The 19260-nt window shown below is 42.3% G+C and overlaps 1 protein-coding gene across 1 annotated transcript in view; it reads right to left on the bottom strand.

Moving 5' to 3' along the window:
* Window positions 1–7864: 7864 nt before the first annotated feature.
* The window catches only part of LOC128644122 (carnitine O-acetyltransferase-like), a gene marked incomplete at its 5' end in the record, with an annotated part of 18464 nt that continues 7068 nt past the window's right edge, over window positions 7865–19260 (bottom strand). Inside the window, 4 exons of the mRNA XM_053696835.1 lie at window positions 7865–8340; window positions 10935–11072; window positions 12625–12687; window positions 19075–19210. Coding sequence (XP_053552810.1) covers window positions 8125–8340; window positions 10935–11072; window positions 12625–12687; window positions 19075–19210 — 553 coding nt within the window. The remainder of the gene's footprint in view (window positions 8341–10934; window positions 11073–12624; window positions 12688–19074; window positions 19211–19260) is intronic.

Genomic DNA, 19260 nt, shown 5'->3' with positions numbered 1-19260 from the left:
GATATGTGACCATGGAAACCAAAATGGATGTATTGAATGTAGATGACCTATATGCATAGCATAGTTCACGCTAGTTACTATGCAATTGCCTAGATGATGGAAACAGGATAGCGTGTTCTTACTATTGATCCTAAAGATATTATCAATGACTATACTAGCATATATCGATGAATAATAAGATTATAGGGTATATAATTTCTATATTGACATATTATTGGGTTTTTTCTGCCGCAAAGTTTGACGTTATCTACAAACCTATTTATTATAATTTGATTAATCTATGATAAACTTGCTAAAAATATTGTACTAAAAATATTTTTCATGAGGAATTGATCATATAAATAAATAATTACACAAATAGCTAAAAAAGGTTAAAAACCACTAATCTATTTTATTTAAAAACATGAATAGATATTCCTACCTAAAATTGATCCATCTTAAAATTTAAAATATTTGATTAAAAATTTAACTCAGCTATTTTTAAATTTTAATATTCATTTGATTATTAAGTGTCAATGCTTGTAATTAATAGTGGGTTTGAATAATCCCATTATTGTTGAGTTATAGTATATTTTCTACCCTGAAAAAAACAAAAATGGATAAGACTTTTCTTTTATATAATACCTAATTGTCTACATATATGCAGCTACGTCAATATCAATATTTAATCCTAATGGTTATAAGGTCTTTAACTTATAAACCCATTTTGTTTCTAGTTTCCTTAGTTCTAACAATCTATTTGGCTTAGTCGGTGGTACCCAATCTATTACTTGTACTTTTAGTGTCTTAGGATTACTTCCATAATGATCTAGGAAGTGTTTTGATACACTATGTTTAAGGAATTTCTCTTCACCCACATTGGAGTAGATAGACTACATATGTGGAATCACAATTTTTCTTAGATGTAATATTAAAAGTTTCTGTTAATTCTGAATTGGAAAAGGTTGGTGATTTGTCTACATGTCCACACATGTTACATCTAGCTTTGCCACATTTAAAAGTACCTTTCCAGGTGGTTAGCCAAATTTCTTTAGTTGGATTGCTAACAACTTTCTGAACTTTCTTATTTCTTAATTTACTCGGTGCAAATATATTTTTCAAGCTTTTACCTTTTTTATATGTAAAGACTGGTTTTTCATTTAAACTGGGTTTCAGTAGAGGGTCTGTCATTAAAAGGGGCCAATGTTTATATATAATTTTCTCCAATTTTTTGGAACCCTCATTGTATGTAGTAATAAACCTAATTGGTTTAATATTAGACGAAAGTGATGTGATTAATTTGTTGTGTACCTTTGTCCCTATTGGTTCATTTGTCTGTTCATCTGTTGTTTTGAAAAAAGAATTTCTATCTCTTATAGTGGCTTTGTTCCTAGCTGTATTTATAACTTCCATACTATTACCTTTTTCTAAAAATTTATTTTCCAGTATATCTGCTTCTATTTTAAATTCGTCAAGATGAGTGCAATTTCTTCTTAGGCGTAAAAACTGACTATAAGGAACATTTTGGATCCAACACTTTTTATGTGCGCTTTTGGCTTGAATAAAACTATTTCTATCTGTTGTCTTTCTGAAATTTTTAACTGCTATTTTGTTATCTTGATCATTATATAAAATAAGATCCAAAAATTCAATTTGAGTGTTAGAGTGGGATTTGGTGAATTTTAAATTATAAATCATTATCGTTGATATATTTAAAAAAAAACTATCAATTGATGTTTCATCCCCTTTCCATAAAATTAAGACATCATCAATATATCTTCCGTATTTGATAATGTTATGGTGAAAGGGATTATTATTCCAAATAAATTCTAGCTCAAAAGCATTAACATACAGATTGGCATATGAAGGGGCGAAAGTAGTCCCCATTGCCGTTCCCCGTGTCTGTAAATAAAATTTATGTTCAAAAATGAAATAATTATGTTGAAGATTAAAATTCATACTATCTACTAGGAAATTAATATGGTGTGATGGAATTTGCCATTTCTCTAGTTCCTCTTTAACTTTTTCTAATCCCTTGTTGTGTCAAAAGTTAATTTACACCTCTTGATAAAGCCCGACCGTAGTTCGGGGGAAACGCGTAGAGGAACAGCAAAACAGTTCAACACGTCTGTGTGAACGGCATTTGTGCTATCTGCAGCAGGCAGTCCGGACGCCTAACAGATACCTGAGCCGGTGTTGGGGACTTTGTTACCATCTGTACCAGCACACATAGAGACGATTACCAAGACATCAGCATATCAAATTGCCTATTATCATTTTAATCCAGTAAGTACAACAGTGTGTGTTTGTGTGTTTTATCCAATAAATCTTCACTTGAATCGTACCCTGTGTGCGCTTCTCTTTTTTTTTTCATGTTTTCTACGCATCAAGTTAAACAAGGATCTTTTTGACTGAACTGAAACAGCACCGGAGAAAGCCAGCCCTGTAACGGGGAAAAGTGTTTTTGTACAGACTTAAGGTGAACGAATTTAATAAGTGACGACACCTAAGTGACTATTTCATCCTGTGAATTTGAACAAGGTACTGTGTTCAACTACATGGTTGGCTGAATTTCCAAGTTTCAGCATATTATTGTGTTTGCATTTATACATTTCTATGTCCACTTCAGTATTTATCCAATATAAGCTTTTAGTGGTACAATCTTTGTTCTATTAATCAATTTGAATTTTTTTTTATTTTAATTGTTGTTTCATGTAGATATAAAATTACAAAAGCAATTATATCCTAAAACCATTTTTAACCCATTTTAATATTACTATATGAAAATTTTTGAGCATTGATACTTTTTAATTTTCAATATTGGTTTTTCTTTTATTCAAAATCAACTGCATATATATACCTTTTGAACAATATAAAATAGGCATATCAAGTTAAGCGCAATATCATTTTGTATATCCAGCCAAAGGCTTAAATACTTCCCCCACTTCCCTCATCCCCCAGTCTGCCAAGGGAACAAGGAACAGTAGGAGAAATATCAGGGTGAAAAAGGTGCCAGAAGAATGAATAAAAAAAAAAAAAGATATATAAATCCGCCCAAAGAAAAATTACGGGGACTAGCTATGGACTCTCCCCGTACAGAAGAAAAGAAAATTATCTGGTAAGCATAATTTAAGATTTTCTTCTTAAAACGGGGAGAGTCCACAGCTGCATTCATTACTTTTGGGAAATCAATACCCAAGCTATAGAGGACACTGAATGCAAAACGGCGGGAGCAAAAAAAGGCAGACCATTCTGAGGGCACCACAGCCTGCCATAACCCAGACTCCCGACAAAAAACTACCTCAACAGAAGGAACAAAAATGGGAAGAGGACAAAGTAACTGCCCATCAATTAGAACCATAAGGATCCTTGTTAGAGACCACTCAAATCCTGGACTCAACTGAGCACAAAAGCCTCTGAGGAGACAAAAGTCCCACTGCCTAGAAGCACACAAAAATAAACCCTCTCCATGATCAATGGCAAGGGGAACAACAAACAAACTCCCCACACCACATTCTCCCCAACTAAGAAGAAGGAAGAATCAGAGAAGAAAGTCCAAAAGGACCTCCAGAAACAATCCAAGAAAACTCAAGGACAAACAGAGGGAGAAGCCCCTAGCGTAACTAGAAAAAGAGTGAACTACAAGGCTGCAAGAGGACAGAGCCCCGTAGAGAATACTCTACCGGTGGAGGAGAGCAAAGAAAGGAAAATTCCAGACCACCTCCTACATGGATCCAAAGGAACCATTGTAAAGCCTTAAAGGGACAGTCTACACCAGAATTGTTATTGTTTAAAAATATAGATAATCCCTTTATTACCCATTCCCTAGTTTTGCATAACTAACACTGTTATATAAATACACTTTTTACTTCTGTGATTTTTTTCTTGTATCTAAGCCTCTGCAAACTGCCCCTTATTTCAGTTCTTTTGACAGACATCAATTTTAGCCAATCAGAGCTGGCTCACATGAACTCAACGTGCGTGAGCACAGTGTTATCTACATGACACACATGAACTAACACCCTCTAGTGGTGAAAAACTGTCAAAATGCCCTGAGAGAGGAGGCGGCCTTCAAGGGCTTAGAAATTAGCATATGAACCTCCTAGGTTTAGCTTTCAACTAAGAATACCAAGAGAACAAAGCAAAATTGGTGATAAAAGTAAATTGGAAAATTGTTTAAAATTACATTCTCTATCTGAATCATGAAAGTTAATTTTGGACTAGACTGTCCCTTTAACCAGAGCCGAAATCCTAGAAGGACAAAAGGTAGAACATAACTACCTTACCACAGACAGCAATCTAGCACAAAGAAACTGAACATCCATAGGTCAGAAACCCCAGGAGCAGAACAGAAAACAGAATAGAAATATCAGTTTATGCCACAAACGAAATCCGCAGGCTTCTATCAGATAGGCAGTCAGACTGGACATCAAGCCATAACAACCAGCCAACCAAGTAGCTAGTAAACTTGCACCAGGACCTTCCTGAAAAGGAACAAGAGAAAAAACTCAGAAAGCAGGGCGGACCCACGCCGCCCCCGACTAGAAAACGGAGTAAGGGAGAACAACACCCCGACCAATAATGAAGAACCAGCTACCCGCTGAGGGAAGGTTCCATAACATCCGAACCAACTGCAAGGACTCCAAACCTAAGGAAGGAGCACTTGGATTCATGATACGTGGTCGATGCCCAAACAGAGCAGTCAGAGTCCCTGACCCCTGCTCCCATAAAACTATCCCATCACAGAAGCGACTGGCAGGTTCCAAAAGGACAAGGGAGATTAAAAAGTCCCAGAATGGACAAGGCCCGGAATAACAAATCTCCAGCCATGATTTACTAAGGGAAAGAAGTAGGGAAGAGGCCGGACAGATCCAACGTCTATGAAAATCTGGAAAACAGATTAACCAAAATGTCAAGTCAAAGACAAGGACTAGGTTAAAAAAACAGACACCCAGAACCAGGAGCCGGATCAAAACCAATAAACCCTGTGGTACAACCACAAAGTTACCCCTTCTGTAAATTAAATTGCATAAGAGTTGATGCAATCACATGGGGTCTTGAACTCTGATCTCTCGGGTTATATACCAGTGACTGTCAACTCAACCCCAAAGGGCTTCTAGGATAACATCCACAAAATCCAAAGACAAAGGTAGAACCCAAAAGAGATCAGAACTCAAACCGTAGAAATGAATCCCTGTTTAAAAGAATATGACAGTCTCTAAAGATCCAGTCTGGATCAACTCCCGGAAACCCCACAGCTCGAGGAATTGACAAATGAACAAACATCCTAAAACTCCTATCGGGCGACAGCAAAAGAGACTGCATAACAATCCCCCAGATCCCCAAGCATATAGGATCAAAAAGAGGATACTGCAAGAAAAACGGTCCCTAAGAACCAGATCTCCTCAACCAGATGACAGGAAGTCCTTCCCCAAAAGACAAGGGGAAGAGAAAAGTACAGCAATCCTCAAGAAGGAGAAAAGAAACACTGTCTAAGGAGATCGGAACCAAAATAGGACAATCCAGTTCACAATGGAGTACCAATAGAGGGGGAATTAATCACCCCCAACACAAGGTACCAAAGATCTCCATGAAGTCATCTGTTCTCCCCCCTCGGAAGGGAGAACTCTAACTCCAGTCCAAAAGGACCTCAGGAACTACAAAGATACTGCCATAGCATGATTCGTAATCCCAGCTAACTATGCTAGTTATGCAGGGACAAGACACGCCCCCTCAAGATGAAATAAACAAGGACCAGCCAGACATCCATGATAGAAGGGCCTCCTATAGCTTGTAGAAACAAGAAAACAACCTCTTACCAAGAAGTAAGCAAACTTAGTACCCAAACAGGACCAGCCTGCTGCCAGGAATACAATGTGTCTGACATAAACCTCAAAGAACATAGTGAACTAGTACCCAACCAGGACCAACTTGATGTCCAGGGTACAACAGAACTGTTCAAGAGTCAACTGAAAGTTCTAAACCCTAGCAGGGCTTGACTAAATAAACAGACAAACGATACACAAGCTCTGAGGCTTAAACATTTTTTATTAACTTCCGCCGGGAGCAACATCTATCGCAACCATAAAATCGCCAGTATCAAAATCCCAGAGAAGAAAAAAATCTTCCTAAAAAGGAAAAGTCTACAACAGTCTCGAGCTCTGGAAACAAACAAAATAAAACACAACCTAACTGGATCAAAAGAAAGAAGGCAGCACCCGCAGGTGAACACTAAAAAGGAATGGAAACACTAACAGGGCCAGCCTGTCAGAGACCCGATTCCTCAAGAGCTCAGAACTGGGATTAGATACACAAACAAGAGACGACCAGGAGTAGGATCGCCATCCTTCCACTTGTCTAGCGCTGTTTTCCATCTGATTCAGTTGAGGATCCGTTGAGAAATCAGAACTTGAATCCTCCAAGGCCTCCAACACATACCTCCGCAGTACACGCAGGCGCGCTAGTCTGAATCTAAAGGCAAAACTCACCTCCGATGGGGCATCTGTAAGCCCCGACCCTGAAGGCTGTACCCCTGAAGCCTCAGAGGAAACCGCTTCCCCAGAGGAAAGATCCGATATAATCGATCCCTCACCTGACGCACCCAGGTTAAGAGGACACGGATGAGCTCTTCGCTTGCAATCAGGAAGATGTAAGTGCGCCAACGCCAAAGATATGGCCATGCGAAACCGTGCAGTAACCTCTGGTGGAAATAAACCTCCTTCCGGAGAAGGGGTAACAGTATTTGGGACAACTGCCTGTGTAGGAACTGAAGAGTCTAGGGAACGCACCTCACGGGACACAGAATCCTCAGAGGCGGACGACTCAGTCGTCTTTAACCTCTCCCCATTGAGGGAGGAGAGTACTCTAATACGGAACATAATTGATTGGGCTGTAATACCCGGGCCTCCCCACAATCTACGCAGGTAACAGAATCTGAATCAGAGAAATCCTTCTCCGAAAAATCAGAATCCTCCATAACTTGACTGATTAAATTATAGACAAAAAAAAAATCACTGGCACCTTACACCCCCAATGGCTGGGGCACTCACCACCTCCTATGACCCAGACAAGTAGAGAAACCGACCCTCTCCACCAACACTCGGTCAGGAATACGGAAATGGAGAACGAAAACGTGACCACGCCGGTCTTGAGGTGCAACATGCAGGCCAAGGGAAAAGCGCGCCAGTCCACAAGAACTGCGCAGCTCGAAAAAACTTGTACGTTCCGTATTAGCCATGAGCCCCAACATCTCTACACATAAGCAAACAGAATCACATAACAAACATGATTAAAGTCCCCCACTATTCAATAACCCCCCTCAGGAGCTATTAACCCTTGATTCCATTAAGATAAAAGAGCCCCACTCAGACCCTGTCTTCTATCATTACAATATATCCACAATGAAAAGGAAAATGAAACGATCTTACTGGAATCTATGCTGTGGAACAGTAACACGGTCCCTCAAGTTTGACAGATAGCATTGTTGCTTCTGACATGGACTTGAGTGAAGAAAGCAGGCAGCGAAACTCGTCAACGCTGATTGCTTATGGAGCTGTTAATATGAGTCGGGATGGTTTTGAGGCTGACAGGACTACTTAAATCTCCAGTCCCATTCCGAAGAGTACTACCCTCGATAAGAGACTACTCCGTAATCTTCTGTCACTTCTCTACCAACCTCCTGTGACGAAGGCAAAGAATGACTAGGGGATGAGGGAAGTGGGGGAGGTATTTAAGCCTTTGGCGGGGGTGTCCTTGCTTTATCCTGGTGGCCAGGTTCTGTATTTCACAAAAGTAATGAATGCAGCTGTAGACTCTCCCCGTTTTAAGAAGAAAATAATGTTTTTAACATGTGGCTTTCAGACTTAGAAAGTAATGAAACCTCTGGTACCTGATTTTATTTTATTTAAAGCTTTAGTATTATTCAAAAGACGTTTTAGACATAGAAACACCCACAGATATTTTGCAGCCATGAGACCCTTGTCTTAAATGAAACAGATATCCATAAGAGGAAATGTGTTTGAGACATTTCAAACAGTGACCTATCTTGACTGAAAGAGACCGTCCCTGCATCAAAAAGGGGACATAAAAACTCTGGAATCTGATGTTCATAGTAGTGAGATATGCAATGAAAGAGTCAAGTCACCACTACTCTTCTCCAGGTCGGCACTCTAGGATGAGAGCCCGCATGTCTCTTAGAGCCTCCTGCAAGCTCTCAGACAGATTCTCCGCATTTGTCTCTTGGCAGCAGTCAAATGCCGACACACAGACGGTAATACTGTTCTGAGATGGTGCAAAACAGACGCTGTATCCATCGGGGACCAAAGGACCATAACAGATCACACAGTCCATGGGAGAGGTCACCTGGGAGGGGAAAGAGATATAAACTGTCAGCTTTCTTTGCAATCTACTGGGGAGGAACAGGAGACAGTGGGTAAAGGAGAGTGCAGACTTTATTAAGAGAGTTGTATCAGAAAGAAAGAGTGTTAGCTTTGTGGACATCTCTATGACCATAGACCTACAGATAGTGCTAGCACTCTGAGCAGCAACATAGAGCGGTATAACCTATATGGATGATAGCCAAGGAAAGTTACAGCCTAGGAACAATTTGTGGACAGTGTGGGATAGAGAGTGCAAGTGCTGTGGGCAAAAGACAGAAGTACATGTGACGCTCTATAGACCAGAGGATAGTGCAGTGGGTGATATCCTAGGAAAAGTGACTGTCAAGCATTATTTTGTGGAGAGTGCTGTACTGAGTGTCAGCTCTGTGGTCAAGTGCTAACAGTGCAGTGTATTGCTGACTTACGGGAATATTTGAAGGGGTTTTAACTAACTTTCATGGAAGCATAATAGACACAATCACAGCAAAACTAAAAACATGGCAGCTAATTAATTCAGTATTAAAGGGACATTGAACCCAGATTTTTTTCTTTCATGATTCAAATAGAGCATTCAATTTTAAACAATTTTCTAATTTACTCCTATTATCAATTTTTCTTCGTTCTCTTGCTATCTCTATTTGAAAAAGCAGGAATGTAAGCTTACGAGCCAGACCAATTTGGTTGAGCACCCTGGATAGCGCTTCCCGATTGGTGGGTACATTTAGTCACCAATCAGAAAGCTGTACCCAGGTGCTGAACCAAAAATGGGCCAGCTCATAAGCTTACATTCCTCCTTTTTCAAATAAAGATACCAAGAGAACAAAGAAAATTTGATAATAGAAATAAATTAGTAAATTGTTTAAAATTGCAGGTGGACAGGTTCACTACTTGAGATGATGAGAAATTTTAACCTTTTGTTTTCAAGAGGTCAAAGCTGTAAAAATTGAAAAATACAACTATTGTTTACCAATTAGTTGAAACACAGCTGTTGTAGAATTGTCCCCATCAGCGGCGTAACTATAGAGGTCTCAATTAAGACTGGGCCCAAACCTTTGGGGCATCTGAAACTACAAGCAGTAGCGGTGTTGTTAGAGGGGCCAGGCAGGAATCAGTTGCAGCCTGGAACCCACTAACACCCCCTGTGTGTGGCCTCCGGATAAACATGGCTTACAGTGTTAGGTAAGAGTTTAGATTTAGCTTTACAAATATGGTATCATGGTTTCCAAGATGGCCGCCACAGTGTTGCTGTATAGAAAACCTGCCACCATATTTGTATAGGAAGTGCATATCTTCCAGCATGAACTCACAGTCACAGAGAAGCAGCTCCCTTTGCTCCTGTGTGGCTGATGACTTGGCCTCTGTGGTAGGGATGGGCGAATGTTTCTAAAAATTCAAAATTTAAAATGAATTTTGATACATTTGTTCGTTCAAATCGAATTTTGAATGTTTATATAACATTCTATTTTCGAATTTTATTGAAAATTTTGAAAATTAAAATTCGAAAATATTAGTTTGAATAATAGAATGTTTAGCTATGTATTCATTCAATTTATAAATGTAATATTCAAATTCGAATGTGACATTCAAATTCGAATGTAAAATTCAAATTTCTAGTCTACAACTGCCTTTAATAAATGTAATATTCAAATTCGAATGCTACATCCGAATTTGAATGTCCCATTCAAATACAAAATAGTATTTCTAGTCTAATACTGTGTGTTTTAAATGTAATATTCGAATTCACCATTCGAAATAGTAATTTCAAGTCTACAACTGTGTTTAATAAAATGTAATATTCGAATTTGAATGCTACATTCAAATTTGATGTAACATTCTAATTTAAAATAGTATTGCTAGTCAAATACTTTTATAAATGTAATATTCGAATGTGACATTCGAATTTGAATGTGAAATTCAAATTTGAATGTGACATTCAAATTCGAAATAGTATTTCTAGTCTACAACTGTGCTTTATAAATGTGACATTCAAATTCGAAAGTGACATTCGAAAACTGTAAATAACATTTGATAATAGAATTTTTAAGAATTTGTTCTTATCAACATTCTATTATGTAAATCGAATTTCTACAATAACATTCGTTCTAACACTTGAATTTAAACACATTCGCCCATCCCTACTCTGTGGAGAGCAAATGTCTAGAAAAAGTACTGTTGAAATGTGTGATCCCCACCACGCCATTTGTATAGGGGCTTAGTGACGTCTAGTTATGCTCCTGGTCCCCATGCAACATATATGGGTTGTTATCATGCCACAAATGCATTGGGGTAAATAACCTACCATACCTGAGCCTACCTAGGTATGCCTTTCAGCAAAGGATACCAAGAGAATGAAGAAAATGAGATAATAGAAGGAAATTGAAAAGTTATTTAAAATTGGATGCTCTGTCTGAGTCATCAAAGAAAATGTTTTGGTTTTATGTCCCTTTAATAATATGCTCGAAAAGATAGGTGAAATGATCACGCCTTTACTACAAGGTCCGTTGGTAACATCACTAGTCTCTGTGAATCAACGCCATTATGTCACGTCAATGATACAAAGAGAAAGTCAACACGCACCTGTCCTGTGAAAAGCTTCCAGTGAGACGACACAGCAAAAGATGTGTCCATAAGAAGGGCCGGAAGCGCAACGCCTGATGAAATACACAGCATCTTCAGAGCAAGTAGTGTGCCATCTACTGACTGTCCCTGTAATACCTGAGAGCGCAGGGGAGGAGTATTAGCGCAAAACACAAACAAACATAGGACAATTAAATATATTTTGCGTTGTTACATATAAAAGAGGGCATTTAAAAATAGAGAATCACTTGTTTTGGGAAAACTAGGTGTCGATTCCCTGAAAACAACCACTTTTTTATTTGGTGGGTTGTATCACTATCCACCAATACAGATCTGGGTGTTGTCTTTATCAGCCAGTATTTTATCATTAGGGATGAATTGTACACAAATACATTTAAACAGCTTTTACTTAAAGGGACATAATACTCAAATGCTAAATCACTTGAAACTGATGCAGCATAACTGTAAAAAACTGACAGGAAAATATCACCTGAGCATCTCTTTGTAAAAAGGGCAAGAAATATAAGATATTTTACCTCACAATTTCTTCAGCTCACCCGAGTAAGTGCTCTGTGAACAATTTTACTTCAGCTACAGTCCAGCTCAAAGTTAAAGAAAAACAAAAACACATCAGCAAAGCTGAGGTTATGTTTTGCTGTGATCTCATGAGATTTCAATGAAATCTTGTGATATTTCACAGTAAACTTCCTTAAACTGAGTAGGGAAATAACACAACTATGCTGCACATATCAGATGCACACTCCCTTGCAAGTCCTGGGACTAGTATCCTGATTGGCTACTTAAAGTCTCTTTACAAAGAGATGTGGCAACTGAGGAAATTTTGAGGTAAAATATCTTCCTTTTTTTACATAGAGATGTTCAGGTGATATTTTCAAGTCAGCTTTTTACAGCTATTCTGCATCATTTTCAAGTGCTTCAACATGACACACTTAAAAGGGCAAAACTTGCTGGCAGATCTTTCGTAGCATTCTTAAGGCATTATATTGTAATGTTTTGTCACATACAGAGCTCTGCATAGCAAGATAAACAGCTATCAAGTTAAAATGTACATTTGTAAAATTCTATGAAGGACATTACAGTACTCACTAGACTTCTTAGATAATCTCGCCAGATCGGAGAACTTTAAGTCATCAGAACCTTCGAATGTATCTAGATAGGCTCCTTAAACGTGCATGTGTCTGGAGCAGTATAGCAGTATATGGCAACAATGTTTGAAACAATGTTGCATATATAGTGAAATGTTGTTGTTTTTTTAATTTTATTTATTTCAATTTGTAAACTATTTTAATCATGAAAGTTTGATTTTATCTCTACATCGATTTCCTTTAAAAGCGATTTTAAAGGGCCACTTGCATCAAAATTAAAGTTTCAGGATTCAGATAAAATAGCAATAAAAAAATTTCTCCAAAATACTTCCATTATAAAAATGTGCACTTTTTTATATGCACACATTCTGAGGCTCTAGAAAGTGCACATTATATACGTATATGCATTTTGTGATTGGCAAGGAGAGGAAGAATTGGATTATCTTTGAAATTTGCCAGCAAATATTCTACAGCTCATTTCAAATTCAAAGTAAGTGCTATTGTATTGTCTTTTTTATTGTGTATTTGTCAATTATTCAATTATTCTGTATTTAGTGGTCCTTTAAGTAATGAAAGTTTCTTACTTGCTCTGTGGTCTCTTTATGACCGTTTACGGCACGGATCAATAGAGACAGCTTCTCTTCTGCCTAAGACATAGAAATAAAATAAGTTGTGTTTTAAATGAACATAAAGATGCAAAGACAGTGTCTACAATGAGAAACAAAGATCAATGTTAAAAGTCACAGACATCAGACAATGAAGTCCTCATTTACACAGTCAGGGCCTGGCACTGGCAGACTGATGGGTGACAATCTGACAGCTGGTACTTGGTGCCACTGGCAAAGCCTCAAGGGCAGGACAAAACACTAGGTGGATGAGGCGAGTCGGCAACGAAATGGAGAGAGAAAAGAAGACGCATGGAGGCTCACACGTAGTCATGGGGAGCACACACGGTGTGACAGGGAGATCAGGTGACACACACACAGTCATGGGGAGCACACACGGTGTGACAGGGAGATAAGGTGACACACACACAGTCATGGGGAGCACACACGGTGTGACAGGGAGTTAAGGTGACACACACAGTCATGGGGAGCACACACGGTGTGACAGGGAGATCAGGTGACACACACAGTCATGGGGAGCACACACGGTGTGACAGGGAGATCAGGTGACACACACAGTCATGGGGAATACACACGGTGTGACAGGGAGATCAGGTGACACACACAGTCATGGGGAATACACACAGTGTGACAGGGAGATCAGGTGACACACACAGTTATGGGGAGCACACACAGTGTAACAGGGAGATCAGGTGACACACACACACAGTCATGGGGAGCACACACAGTGTAACAGAGAGATCAGGTGACACACACAGTCATGGGGAACACACACAGTGTGACAGGGAGATCAGGTGACACACACACACAGTCATGGGGAGCAAACACAGTGTGACAGGGAGATAAGGTGACACACACAGTCATGGGGAGCACACACAGTGTAACAGGGAGATCAGGTGACACACACACAGTCATGGGGAGCACACACAGTGTAACAGGGAGATCAGGTGACACACACACAGTCATGGGGAGCACACACAGTGTAACAGGGAGATCAGGTGACACACACACAGTCATGGGGAGCACACACAGTGTGACAGGGAGATCAGGTGACACACACACAGTCATGGGGAGCACACACAGTGTGACAGGGAGATCAGGTGACACACACAGTCATGGGGAGCACACACAGTGTGACAGAGAGATCAGGTGACACACACACAGTCATGGAGAGGACACACAGTGTGACAGAGAGATCAGGTGAAACACACACAGTCATGGAGAGCACACACAGTGTGACAGAGAGATCAGGTGACACACACAGTCATGGGGAGCACACACAGTGTGACAGGGAGATCAGGTGACACAAACACACACAGTTATGGGGAGCACACACAGCGTGACAGGGAGATCAGGTGACACACACACAGTCATGGGGAGCACACACAGTGTGACAGGGAGATCAGGTGACACACACACAGTCATGGGGAGCACACACAGTGTGACAGGGAGATCAGGTGACACACACAGTCATGGGGAACACACACAGTGTGACAGGGAGATCAGGTGACACAAACACACACAGTTATGGGGAGCACACACAGCGTGACAGGGAGATCAGGTGACACACACACAGTCATGGGGAGCACACACAGTGTGACAGCGAGATCAGGTGACACACACAATCATGGGGAGCACACACAGTGTGACAGGGAGATCAGGTGACACACACACAGTCATGGGGAGCACACACAGTGTGACAGGGAGATCAGGTGACACACACAGTCATGGGGAGCACACACAGTGTGACAGGGAGATCAGGTGACACACACAGTCATGGGGAGCACACACAGTGTGACAGAGAGATCAGGTGACACATAGTCATGGGGAGCACACACAGTGTGACAGGGAGATCAGGTGACACACACACAGTTATGGGGAGCACACACAGTGTGACAGAGAGATCAGGTGACACACACACAGTCATGGGGAGCACACACATCGTGACAGGGAGATCAGGTGACACACACAGTCATGGGGAGCACACACAGTGTGACAGGGAGATCAGGTGACACACACACAGTCATGGGGAGCACACACAGTGTGACAGGGAGATCAGGTGACACACACAGTCATGGGGAGCACACACAGTGTGACAGGGAGATCAGGTGACACACACAATCATGGGGAGCACACACAGTGTGACAGGGAGATCAGGTGACACACACACAGTCATGGGGAGCACACACAGTGTGACAGGGCGATCAGGTGACACACACAATCATGGGGAGCACACACATTGTGACAGAGAGATCAGGTGACACACACACAGTCATGGGGAACACACAGTGTGACAGGGAGATCAGGTGACACAAACACAGTCATGAGGAGCACACACAGCGTGACAGGGAGATCAGGTGACACACACACAGTCATGGGGAGCACACACAGCGTGACAGGGAGATCAGGTGACACACACACACTCACGGGGAGCACACAGTGTGACAGGGAGATCAGGTGACACACACAGTTATGGGGAGCACACACAGTGTGACACGGAGATCAGGTGACACCCACAGTCATGGGGAGCACACACAGCATGACAGAGAGATTAGGTGACACACACAGTCATGGGGAGCACACACAGCGTGACAGAGAGATCAGGTAACACACACAGTCATGGGGAGCACACACAGCGTGACAGGGAGATCAGGTGACACACACACACTCACGGGGAGCACACAGTGTGACAGGGAGATCAGGTGACACACACAGTTATGGGGAGCACACACAGTGTGACACGGAGATCAGGTGACACCCACAGTCATGGGGAGCACACACAGCATGGCAGAGAGATTAGGTGACACACACAGTCATGGGGAGCACACACAGCGTGACAGAGAGATCAGGTGACACACACAGTCATGGGGAGCACACACAGTGTGACAGGGAGATCAGGTGACACACACAGTCATGGAGAGCACACCCAGTGTGACAGAGAGATCAGGTGACACACACACAGTCATGGGGAGCACACACAGTGTGACAGGGAGATCAGGTGACACACACACAGTCATGGGGAGCACACACAGTGTGACAGAGAGATCAGGTGACACACACACAGTCATGGGGAGCACACACAGTGTAACAGGGAGATCAGGTGACACACACAGTCATGGGGAGCACACACAGTGTGACAGGGAGATCAGGTGATACACACAGTCATGGAGAGCACACCCAGTGTGACAGAGAGATCAGGTGACACACACACACACAGTCATGGGGAGCACACACATCGTGACAGGGAGATCAGGTGATACACACAGTCATGGGGAGCACACACATCGTGACAGGGAGATCAGGTGATACACACAGTCATGGGGAGCACACACATCGTGACAGGGAGATCAGGTGACACACACACAGTCATGGGGAGCACACACATCGTGACAGGGAGATCAGGTGACACACACACAGTCATGGGGAGCACACACAGTGTGACAGGGAGATCAGGTGACACACACACAGTCATGGGGAGCACACACGGTGTGACAGGGAGATCAGGTGACACACACAATCATGGGGAGCACACACAGTGTGACAGGGAGATCAGGTGACACACAGTCATGGGGAGCACACACAGTGTCACAGGGAGATCAGGTGACACACACAATCATGGGGAGCACACACAGTGTGACAGAGAGATCAGGTGACACACAGTCATGGGGAGCACACACAGTGTGACAGGGAGATCAGGTGACACACACAGTTATGGGGAGCACACACAGTGTGACAGGGAGATCAGGTGACACACACACACACAGTCATGGGGAGCACACACGGTGTGACAGGGAGATCAGGTGACACACACAGTTATGGGGAGCACACACAGTGTGACAGGGAGATCAGGTGACACACACAGTTATGGGGAGCACACACAGTGTGACAGGGAGATCAGGTGACACACACAGTCATGGGGAGCACACACAGTGAGAGAGAGATCAGGTGACACACACACAGTCATGGGGAGCACACACAGTGTGACAGGGAGATCAGGTAACACACACACAGTCATGGGGAGCACACACAGTGTGACAGGGAGATCAGGTAACACACACAGTCATGGGGAGCACACACAGTGTGACAGGGAGATCAGGTGGCACACACAGTCATGGGGAGCACACACGGTGTGACAGGGAGATCAGGTGACACACACACAGTCATGGGGAGCACACACAGTGTGACAGGGAGATCAGGTGACACACACACAGTCATGGGGAGCACACACAGTGTGACAGGGAGATCAGGTAACACACACAGTCACGGGGAGCACACACAGTGTGACAGGGAGATCAGGTGACACACACACACAGTTGGGGAGCACACACAGTGTGACAGGGAGATCAGGTAACACACACACACAGTTATGGGGAGCACACACAGTGTGACAGGGAGATCAGGTAACACACACAGTCATGGGGAGCACACACAGTGTGACAGGGAGATCAGGTGACACACACAGTCATGGGGAGCACACACAGTGTGACAGGGAGATAAGGTGACACACACAGTCATGGGGAGCACACACAGTGTGACAGGGAGATCAGGTGACACACACAGTCATGGGGAGCACACACAGTGTGACAGGGAGATAAGGTGACACACACAGTCATGGGGCGCACACACAGTGTGACAGGGAGATCAGGTGACACACACAGTCATGGGGAATACACACAGTGTGACAGGGAGATCAGGTGACACACACACACAGTTATGGGGAGCACACACAGTGTGACAGGGAGATCAGGTGACACACACAGTCATGGGGAGCACACACAGTGTGACAGGGAGATCAGGTAACACACAGTTATGGGGAGCACACACAGTGTGACAGGGAGATCAGGTGACACACACACACAGTTATGGGGAGCACACACAGTGTGACAGGGAGATCAGGTAACACACACACACAGTTATGGGGAGCACACACAGTGTGACAGGGAGATCAGGTAACACACACAGTTATGGGGAGCACACACAGTGTGACAGGGAGATCAGGTAACACACACAGTCATGGGGAGCACACACAGTGTGACAGGGAGATCAGGTGACACACACAGTCATGGGGAGCACACACAGTGTGACAGGGAGATCAGGTGACACACACACACAGTTATGGGGAGCACACACAGTGTGACAGGGAGATCAGGTGACACACACACACAGTTATGGGGAGCACACACAGTGTGACAGGGAGATCAGGTGACACACACACACAGTTATGGGGAGCACACACAGTGTGACAGAGAGATCAGGTGACACACACAGTTATGGGGAGCACACACAGTGCGACAGGGAGATCAGGTGACACACACACAGTGTGACAAGGAGATCAGGTGACACACACATTCATGAGGAGCACACACAGTGCGAAAAGGGAGATCAGGTGACACACACAGTCATGGCTTGCAGGGGGCACACACATGGTTCAGGGTCTGATGCGTGCATAAGGAACTTGTAATTGTCTTGCAGGGGACACACACATGATTCAGGGTTGGATGTGGGCATAAGGGACTTGTGATTGGCTTGCATTAGGCATTTATTTATAGATTTGCCGTGTTTATATGTGCACACACTAACATTGCATAAGGGCTGGCTGCAGATTTGATATGTACTGCATGTTGTGTAACAAAGTTCCCCTTTGCTGCAGCCAATCAGAGGCCAGGATGTAAACACATTAAGAAATAAATGTGCAGAGTGTAGCAGGTTCAAGTATAAATACTGCAGTATACTTTAACTATGCATTGTGCACTCCAGCCTTTAAAGGGACATTAAACACTAACTGATTTTTATAGTTTCATTAGTTGTTTAAAAAGTGACACAATGAGTGTAAAGTTTTAGTGTCTATAAAACACTGGGAGCTGCCATGTTGTAACTTGTGTTACCTTCTCTGCTGTGGCCAATTAGGGTTAGTTATAAATAGGTCATTAGAGTGTGCAGCCAATGGTTGTGCTGGATTTAACAGTGTTCTGCACTTCCATTTCTAACAGGAACTGAAAAGCTCACAATTTCAGAATGGAATTACAGGCAAAGAGGACAAAATAAATAATGAAAGTATATTGCAGAGATGTTTTATTATATACAATTTATCATTTTATATTACCATCTCAAAGTGTTTAATGTCTCTTTAAGAGTGAAACAAAAAAAAAATGTAAAGGTAAATTACAGGCAAAGCATGCAGAATAAATAATTCAACGTAAATTGCATTTTTTTATACCTAATGGTGTAACTTCATATTGAGTTTAAGGTTCCATTCAGTTTGATAAAAATACATTGTCATATATATAAATGCCTAAATTAAAACATTTGTCCTGTTCATCTTAAAAAACTGGGCTTATAAAATAAGAGTGTTGTAGCTGTAATAGGATCTATTGCAACTGCAGATATCTAGCTCCACCCCCAAGGTACCTGTCGTGTAGGATCCTCCATTGATTGCACAAACTCCAAGGATTCAGGGGAGGAGCAGTGTACTACATCCAAACGACCGCGATGATATGCACGTAGGGATATTCCCTCACACGTGGCACAAAGGCATCCGTGCAACCTATGGGAGGTGATAGAAAGGGAGACAGACAGAGATACAGAGAAAGGGAG

This window comes from Bombina bombina, unplaced genomic scaffold, assembly GCF_027579735.1.
Source record: "Bombina bombina isolate aBomBom1 unplaced genomic scaffold, aBomBom1.pri scaffold_1304, whole genome shotgun sequence".
Lineage (NCBI taxonomy): Eukaryota > Metazoa > Chordata > Amphibia > Anura > Bombinatoridae > Bombina > Bombina bombina.
This window is presented reverse-complemented; position numbering and strand designations above follow the sequence as displayed.